Source organism: Hippocampus bargibanti, linkage group LG02 (genome assembly GCF_051943395.1).
Source record: "Hippocampus bargibanti isolate YZ-2025 linkage group LG02, ASM5194339v1, whole genome shotgun sequence".
Classification (NCBI taxonomy): Eukaryota; Metazoa; Chordata; class Actinopteri; order Syngnathiformes; family Syngnathidae; genus Hippocampus; species Hippocampus bargibanti.
Genome location: NC_142735.1, coordinates 20,524,802 through 20,534,548, shown reverse-complemented (window position 1 = coordinate 20,534,548; position 9,747 = coordinate 20,524,802). Strand labels below are relative to the sequence as shown.

General features: G+C 41.8%; 1 protein-coding gene across 4 annotated transcripts; it reads left to right on the top strand.

Moving 5' to 3' along the window:
- The first annotated feature begins 2,549 nt into the window (after positions 1–2,549).
- On the top strand, positions 2,550–9,429 carry emx3 (empty spiracles homeobox 3). Of its 4 annotated transcripts, none has more exons than XM_088989896.1 (3): positions 2,550–3,182; positions 7,762–7,946; positions 8,034–9,429. In XM_088989896.1, exons 1-3 carry the CDS (start codon positions 2,810–2,812, stop codon positions 8,202–8,204), a joined length of 729 nt encoding a protein of 242 aa, XP_088846022.1. In that variant the 5' UTR covers positions 2,550–2,809; the 3' UTR covers positions 8,205–9,429. The 4 variants fall into 4 exon arrangements, 2 of the variants coding, with proteins under 2 accessions (XP_088846022.1, XP_088846023.1); XM_088989897.1 differs by having other exon boundaries at positions 2,552–3,170; XR_016114194.1 differs by lacking the exons at positions 2,550–3,182; positions 8,034–9,429 and adding an exon at positions 5,469–6,268 and having other exon boundaries at positions 7,762–7,902.
- Positions 9,430–9,747: the final 318 nt, after the last annotated feature.

Sequence of the window (9,747 nt, the reverse complement as noted above, 5' to 3'; positions counted from 1 at the left end):
AAACAATGGCTTCAGATTCAGAGAATATGCTTTCTTGTTACACATCCAGTTATGAATATCATTCAAATAGTTCTGAAGAGGAAAGCATACATGGCTGCAATCGATTAAAGAATTTATTCCGTGCCGTTTTGAGGCAAACGGACGGGGGGAATGTCGCACCTAAAAATGGCCACCGCTGTTGTGAGGAATGAATCAGCCCGTTTCCAATCTGATAAATTCCTTCCATGGAGCTTGGATGCCCTCTTCTGGCGGCTTTTGGGTGCAACACAAGGTTTTCAAACCAAACAGTACAGCAAAATACATTGACGTGATGGAAGGACCTCTACAATGCGTCTTTTTTACGGTCAGGGGGCGGTCCTTTAGTTACGTCACGTCCGAACTCGTCACCAACTCAAAAACAAGACTTCCTGAATGTTCAGCGCGAGTCTTAAAATGTAAAATATAGCTATATGCGGTGGAATCTTATTAAAATACATTCAGTAGAAGTCATTTGAAGCCATTTTACAAATTATGGACACAACTTGTCCGGAGACGTCGGTTGTCCTTTAAGCACACAAAAGCTAAAAACTGCTAAATTAACACAACACGCAATATAATAATAATAATAATAATAATAATAATAATAATAATAATAATAATAATAATAATAATAATAATAATAATGACGCTTTTTCGCACACACTGGCTCTAAATCCACTTCCTGTTGATGACCAAGAGGTGGGCGTGGTCTCGTCCTTGGCATCCTCTTTGAATGAGAAAACACGTGCCGCCTGGGGCACAAAATGCTAATGCTGAATGTCTCTAATGAGGATGAAGTGCTTCACACTGGGTTCCGTCGAGGTGGGACACGGAGAGAGAAGTCGGGGTACAGGTGGCAAATATTGGTACTTGAGTACAATCTCATATACCTGTGCATGTGATGCTGAGTCAAATGAGAAGTAGCAATGAACTTTGCTGCTAATTATGTATGCTAGCCGTTTTGATTGGCACTAGGACAACAACAAAAACAGAAAACTGATATTTCCTCAGGGACCCCATTTCCGTCCCGTGTGTGTGTGTGTGTGTGTGTGTGTGTGTGTGTGTGTGTGTGTGTGTGTGTGTGTGTGTGTGCGTGCGTGTGTGTGTGTGTGTGTGTGTGTGTGTGTGTGTGTGTGTGTGTGTTTTATTATAATTTGTCCTTAAAAATATTCAAAATGATTCAAACATGTTTTCCACTACTCGTGTCTTTTGGTTTTCCAACGCGATAGTGGAACGTTTGTATTATTTACGATCGATTTGAATAACGCTTACCTGGTATCACTCAAAATCATTCCAACATTAACCCTTGGCAAACTTGCTTGGAAATGTTTTTTTTTTTACAGTTAATACATACACAGACAATAAGATTGGGTTCTTTGACGCATGACAGACAACATGACAGAACGCACTTTGGGTGTGCTTGAAAGGACTGATACCGTCTCTGCAAAAAAAATGGAACATAACAATAATGCCAATGTTAACATTTCTGTGTTTTCAGCACTTTAAAAAGTGGAACATCTAGAAAAACTACAGCCAATTTGGATTAACACAACGCTATTTTCCAATTCCGTAACATCATTCTTCCATTTTCATTTCCGCTTAAAAGAGTTGAAACTTTTTCGCCACCCAAGTGTATATTGAACACAGTCGTTCTTGGATTTTTTTAAACACGAAAATTATCAAAATTGTGTAACTCAATCCCGACAAAGTTTGATCTTTTCAACGTTCACCAAATGAGGATTCATGTAATAAAATGACGATATTACGTCGCCGTAACAATCGTTATTCACCAATTTCGTCCTAATGTTGAGGGAGGATATATACAACTCGTTTCGATGCAGACGTACGTACATATAATGTACGTGCGAGTGTTGTTTGTAAATGTCTCTGCATTTAGGGTACTTGTACAAAAATCAATGAAAAATATACATTAATTTAATTTCTTGCATTTTTGCTCTTGACAATTCGCAAAACGACCCAAAATACATTTGAAATGTAGGGAAAGTTTGCGACGCGCCACCAAATGAATTATTAAAATAAACAACCTGATTTAACTGCAGTAGCTGTGTTTTTACCAACAACCGTGCGTATCATTTTAATGAAACTTTAAATCAATGTAAACGCGACCACACGACGTCAAAAATCGATCCTCTGATGTTTAGTTGTCTTCTTGTTTTCAAAATTGATGTGGACATTGCGTGTTTGCGTGTGTGTGTGTGTTGTGTTTTTAATGGTACTTTTATTTTGAAGGTTGAGTAATTGGTTGAGCCAATGCGACTCTTTCGATTTTGTAGAGTAGTTGAAACCAATGGTACAAAAAAGATTTAACATTGAATTTATTTTTATTTCCATTGGGGTTGTTTTGAATTTTAGATGATTTAAATTCTCGAGCTTGGGGTTTTGATTGACAAGTTGAAATCATTTTGGGACTTTGGCTTGTTTTGATTTGAGAAGGCAGTTCCTCCTACTTGTCGTCTTGTGCGCATGCGTGGCACGAGTGGCGCACCTCGCCAAGGAGGGCGAAGCTCTGGCAGGTGAGTTGCGCGTCTCTTCCGCACACACGCGCGCGCACGCTGGCTCCGTTTTGGCGAGAAGTTTCTTTACGCAGGGGGTCCACTTCGCGCTTGGACTTAATTCTCTTTATCGCTCGTCACTTGATCGACGTGATCCGCGCCAGGATAAGGAAGCGTATCGCGCACGGAGAGGGGCGCGTACAGGTGCTCCGGGGAACGAAATGGTTTAGTTGTGCGGTTCGGGCGTTGGGGTATCGGGGGGGGTACGTCCGGCCGCCATGTTGCAGCCGCAGCCACCCGGAGGCGTCAAGAAGTGTTTCTCCATCGAGGCTCTGGTCGGGAAACAGCAGCAGCGGCCGCGGCCCGCCAGCTTCCAAGCCGTCCGGGCAGCCTTTGAGGAGCCCATCCGGCCCACCGCGCTCCGCTTTCCGGAGGCCCTACACCCGCTCCACGTAGCCCCCCCTATCCGGGCCTCGTACCAGTCAGCCGGACCCAATTTAGGACTGCACGTTTTCGGTCGACATCATCCCGGACTCGGGGTGAGCCTGTTGTACCCCGCTGCAGCCGCTGCCGCCGCCGGCGGACCCCCAGCTTCGTGGATCTTCCACAACCACCACAGATACATGCACACGCAGGCAGGTAAGCACCACGGTAAGAATGACAAGACCCAAAAATGTCTCAAACGAAGCCTTGACTTAGAAAAAGACATCTCGGGCGATCCAAATGGTAATTGCTTCTTATACGAAAAAAAGAGCACACCCAAGCATTTATTTTATTCGAAAGTCGCTTCCACGTGATGGAAAAGTGCTCAAATGTTGTGATTTTCTTTCACGAGCCAGCGTTTATGTTGTAGTTCTTATTTTATAACAGGGCAAAATACATCAGCATCTTTTAATCCATTTGTTTTGCAACAAAACAATGATTTTTTTAAAAAAATCGGTGCCATATGTAGCTCTTATTGATTTTAAGAAGAAATCATAAATGAGATGGAACAATGAATGATTCGTTGTAGTTCTCGTAATTGTTGGTTTATTTATTTTTTATTATTGACTCCAAACAATCACTTTTAACATTTATTGTTAAAAATCGGATCAGACATCGTAAAAAAAAATCAGCAAAATTATAAAGTGATGAAACGGGTTAGATGGAGGACATTGATTCACTGTGGCGACCCCTGAAGGGAAAAGCCGAAAGGAAAAGAAGATAAAGTGACGAAACAAAAATGGCCCATAATTGTTTTCTACCAGCAAGTTTGTTAAAATTAAATTAAATATGCATTCTTCCAAATGACGTTTAAATTCTCGTGAAAAAGTTAGTTTTACTTGTGTATTGTTTTTTTTTGTATGTGAATTCAAAAATTGTAACCGACTTTTGTACTCGTTTGTTGATACAAAACTATTTCCTGTTAGGACGTTTGTTATGAAAAAAATCACTTCAAGACATCGGTAAACTTGTCGATTTAAATCTTATTTGTGTATTTCAAATCCGTTAGATGAGATGATAACTTCCAACTTCCAACTGAATAAAATATGGAACTAAAATTACTCAACAAAAAAAGGTGAACGAGAGTTTTTTCCTTAGCATTGTATGAATTGTATAGTGTTTTTTACCCCACTGGTATTTATGCATGCATGCTGTGCCTTGCCTGCATTTGCTTTGATAGCGCCTGTGGCTGCCGCTGCTCACCCGCAGAAAAATATCCTGTGACTGTAAAGTGTCCTTGGGAGTTTTGAAAGGCGCTTCTAAATGAAATGTATTATTATTATTATTATTATTATTATTATTATTATTATTATTATTATTATTATTATTATTATTATTATTATTATTAGTATTATTTCTTTTGGGGATGAGTTGATCAGAATTTGACCCATACATCAGTGTGGTGACGTCATCGAATATCGATGGCTATAATACTATATACAAAACGTGATTTTAACGTGACGTAACACCCACACTTGGGACGGCAGGGCCCTGAAGGCCTGCATGGCGAGTCTGAGCCCAAGTCGGCACCAAGTCGGCCTCTTCTCGTGTGTGTGTGTGTGTGTGTGTGTGTGTTTGTATGATTAGTCTTGTGAGGACCACTAACATTTTATACCATATGAAATGAGGACATTTTTGACAAGTGAGGACCTTTTGGCTGGTCCTCACACGTTTTTCATTCAAAAGGCTTCTAGAGGGTCTATATATGCATCTATTAAAGTTTCAGAGAGGTCCTCACAAATTCACCCAAAATCATGTTTTAGTGTGTATTTTCATTTCACTTGGATACACACACTTTTTACTCACTGTGTGTGTTTATGTATGTGTGTGCGTGGTTAATGAAAGGAAAAAGTTCATACCACAAAATGTATAACGATATTTTAACCAAATTCACAATAGGGGTGAGGACTTTGAATGTACCCATTCAGAAACCTCACTCCTGCTATTATTTAAGGTTCAAGTCCACGTTTTATTTCTTTTTTTTAAAGAAGTTCAAGTGGGAAATGGGGTGACATTTAGTGTTTAAATGGAATACAAGTTCTCTAAACTGATCAGCAACGGTGGTCCTCACTCCTTATCTGCAGTCATCTGGACCTCACAAAATCATTGAAACAGGAATGTGTGTGTGTGTGTGTGTGTGTGTGTGTGTGTGTGTGTGTGTGTGTGTGTGTGTGTGTGTGTGTGTGTGTGTGTGTGTGTGCGTGCGTGTGCGCGTGTGTGTGTTACCGTTGCCATGTTTTATTGATCATTCGGATTGAGGTAACATTTTTATTTACTGGAGTTTATCGATTCATTCGTTATCTGATCCACTTATTTCATGTATTGGTTTTTCTACAAAAGCACGTTAGCACACCGCTTCTTTGATTTATTAAACCTTTTCAGTGTGTGGATGTATTTGAGTGTCGTTCTAACGAGAAACAAGGCATTTTCTCTTTCACCCACCCTGGCCAGGCTTTGTTCCCTAACATGCACATGAGCGTGTGGTTGAAATATGCTAATGAGTACCATTAGGTGTGTTTTGAACGATCCCACTCACTAGTCCCGACTTGTTTCCTGTGCGAGGGGACGCCAGTTTTACGTCATCATCGTCCTCAGTGCCATCTGCTTCTACCAAGCAATGTCCCCGCCCACTGCCTCTTCGCATGCGTACTTGAGTATTTTACAAACGAGTATCGAAAAATATGTGCGGCATCAAATTGAAAATCAGACTTTTCTTCACACTGAATTTGAGATTTTAGATATTCAATGCAGACTTTTCTGCTTGTAAAATTCCAACATTCATCTGTCAAAGACCACCAGGTGAGCCAGACTGAAGCAACTGATGAATCCATTGCATGGCAATCATGTGACGCAGCTCCAACTATCTGAGTTTGATTACTTTGGCTTGGATCCTCTCAGTGACTCAGAGGCGCCATTTTCTGCCGGTTTGCAGCTGCACGTTTGTTTTTTTGAGCTGAATGTTGACTTTTTAAAGCCAAAAAGTCTACATTGAATTGATGATCAACATTTTCAGTTAGTAATTCAGATTCTGAATCTGGTAACAAAGATATACTTCCAACTTTTTATCATGATATTACTCAACGAAGGCCGAGCCGTTGCCAAAACAATATTTCAGTGATGATTCTAAAGAGTTTGATGCTTCTCTTTATTTGTAAGTAGGTTCGTTGTCAGATCTCCCAGGCAGGTGACGCGCAGAGCTTGATCGTGGCGTGGAGTTGAGCAAGTCGTGCCGTGATGTCCGTCCGACGCCCGGCGTGAGTCCGAGATGAGTCTGCCCCGTGGTTCGCCCAATCTCTCTGTCCTGCGACAGCTGCTTTTATACCATTTTCAAGCGTGTGCTATGCGTCACGGTGAGACGCACATCAAGGAAATCAATGAATTGAAAGACATGAAAGTGTTGAAAGGCGCACTTCAAAATCATACACGCGTGTGACGCAACAATTCCAGACTTCGCTGTGCGAAAGGTCAATGAAAAACATGATGTTGCAAAGTAACAGCATGGACTTGGTTTGGAATCCGTTATCGAGTCCCGACTTACTACAATGGAACACTTTACAGACTATCTATAACACCGAAATGAAACTCCTCAAATAGTGGCTAGCGAATGAGTCAGCGATTCGGTTTGCCGTTGATCCTCAGTGTATACTTTGCATGTGAATGCGACATGTCCGCCACTTGGCGCTCGCCGTCACTGTTGTCGTCTTTGTCCCGGCGGCCACCAAGTCAACCGACTTTTTTGCGTGCGGCGTGACGGTCGCGGACGATCTATTCGGGCTGACCATTTACACTTTTGTTTCTATGTAAATGATATCAAAGTTTGCAATGAAGGACCGCGCCGCACGCACCGCATTGGCCGACATTTAGCTGTCACATACACGCTTCAAACAAATCATTTCAACGATCATTTCAACTTTTCCTATTGTATTCCAAATCCTCCAAACACTGCACAGGTTCCAACCTTAAAATCCATACTATGACAAAAAAATAAATACATACATGAAAATGGCTTACCTTGGATTAGCATCGCTAACGTGCTAAACACTGCTCTGAGGTTAAGGCCAGGGTGGAATATGTTGGTCCTAGAGACTAACACTGGTCCTCGTTTGTAAGGTTGGTTCTTCGGTGGAAAGTTGGTTCCAAAGTGTCAAGTTGGCTCAAGGATTTAAGCTTCTCCTTTGAGTATCCAGGTTGATGATAGTTATTCATTGGTCCTCAGGTTTAATGTACAGTACTTCCTAGTGGCTCGCATTGGCACTACTTTGTAAGGTTGATTCACCAAGTTTGGTCGAGTGCCTAATGTTGGTTTTAGGCTGTGTGGTTAATACTGGGGTATAAGATTGGTTTTAGAGTGTAAGAGTCGGTCTAGTTCAGGGGTACATTCTGTGTCAGATGCCTTCCTACCCCAAGACACCAGATTCAAACAATCAGGATTTTTATGAAGATAGCCCAACCTGTCAAGAAAGTAAGCTCATGGCATTGTTTAACACATTAGCGGTGCTAAGCAAAATTTCACCTGTTTCTTGTCATTCTTGTTTTTATGGTTGGAGTTTAACTGTTGTTTGAGAATTCAAGATAAACCACAATTAAAACAGGCCAAGTAGGTGCTCTTGAGGTGCCCCGCTCTTGTTTCAAAGTTGTGAATGTGTTTGCTAACATTAGCATGTTAACATGCTTAAACCCTTGTGTGAGCTTCACTTGCTGTTAGGGAGCGATTTCCTGCGTGTAACCTCCCGTATGGTCCGTTCAGGTGACGATGCCGGTGCAGAGAACCTTCTGCTGCATGGCGCTTTCTCCCGGAAACCAAAACGCATCCGTACGGCATTTTCACCCTCGCAGCTACTGCGTCTGGAGCGAGCATTTGATAAAAACCACTACGTCGTTGGAGCAGAGAGGAAACAGCTGGCCTCAGCTCTCTGCCTTACGGAGACACAGGTGAGCAAACTTCAACTAAGTGGTCCTCAGTGGATGAGCACATAGCCAAGTTAGTCTTTCCTTCCACCTGCATTTGTGCGTGCGCAGGTGAAAGTATGGTTCCAGAACCGCAGAACCAAACATAAGCGCCAGAAGTTGGAGGAGGAAGCCCCCGAAGCGGAACACAAGCGCTCCAAAGCCAGCCAGCACGTCAGCAGGTGGCGAGTCGCCACGCACCAGAACCCTGCCGAACACGTCGCCGATATCGACGACCACTGAGCTAACGTGACAAATGCTGGCTGGAAACACCCGCGTTGACCCCCACAACGTTTACCATCCACTCGGACTGAGATGAAGGAGAAAGAACATTCTTGATTTTCAAGTGTGCCAAGAAATAGACACAAAAAAGTATCCGGTGTGAGTTAACGTTAGCCTCCTAGCGTGACACGATGCGTCAATAATCACTACCCGCATGGAAACTTGAATTCTCATTCATGATGTGAGATCACTTACGGCCAAGCTGCCATGCCATTGGCTGAGAGACTTGGTGCGTGGGGCGGGGTTATGTAAATTAGCTCGATTGTGGCGTCACAATCGAGCCAATCTGACCGAAAGTAGTGTTTTAATGAATTTGTCCCCCACCTTCAAGCCACCTCAAGAACGCAATAAAATATTTTGATGCAAAATATTAATAAGTCACTTTGACATCATGTAACTCCTTTAAAAAAATAAAAGAAGAAAGAAATATATGAATAAAGTGAAAATAAGCAAATGGCATCTGTTGCGAACAGACGAACGCCAGCCTGGTGGACATCTGGGACCAAGACCAGCACACACGCACTAGCATGTATACATTCCAGGATTTCCAGCAAACTTCAATTAAACTGAAAAGCTGGAATACTAAAGAGACGTGGTGATAGCAACGAGTTTCTGGCTCATTTTTCCAACAGTCTGACCCATTCAGAGACACACTTAGCCTAAAATGAAAGGAGGGATTTTTCCCATTGCTCTTTACGCTGTCTTGTAGTCTGAGATCGTATGGCAATGTTGTCATGCACGACGTTGATTCTGAATGACAATGATTTGAAAGCGGTCTTCCTTTGACGAAAGGGGCGGGGCCAGAAAGACGAAAAAGTTTGGATTTCCCCTGTTCACCTATGAAAAATAAAAGTCAGTTTTAATGTCCCATTATCTGTTTATTTTTTTTTAATCCTCCCACCCAACATTCCATTTTGAAGATAGAATGAAATATGACGTGTTGTGTTGCCATGGAAACAAACCAGGACATCCATGGATGACAGAGAAAGGAAGGAACAGTAAAAGTCAAAATTTCATCCCGCCAAAATAAGTGATTTAGTTTTCATTTGACATCTTATTGATTCTGCTATTTTCTTTGTGTGCTTGATTGACAGCTTAGGGCCCGCCCACTTTTATGCCCACGAGTCAGGCCTACAAGTGCTTACATGTACCTGAAGTAAACTTCACGCACTGTACTGGAAACTAAAATAAATATACATGCAATTAAAGTGTTGCTTTCTTTCTTCATGTATTTAAGTAACTGAAGTACTTGATGCACATACGGAAAAAAAAGCATGTGAACGTTTTTCGGTATTTATGATTTACCTAAATACCTGTTTCAAAAAATATGCAGCGGAAGTAATTAAATGGACCAGGCGGGATACATAAATCATCAAATGACTTCCTGTTGTCAATGGCGACCAAAAGCAGACAAGCTCGCAAAACATCGACTTTGCCCTGGAAAAATTTGGTGCCAAAAGAAGATTCAAAGGTGTAAATGAGTTAACACCTCATAATGACAGTA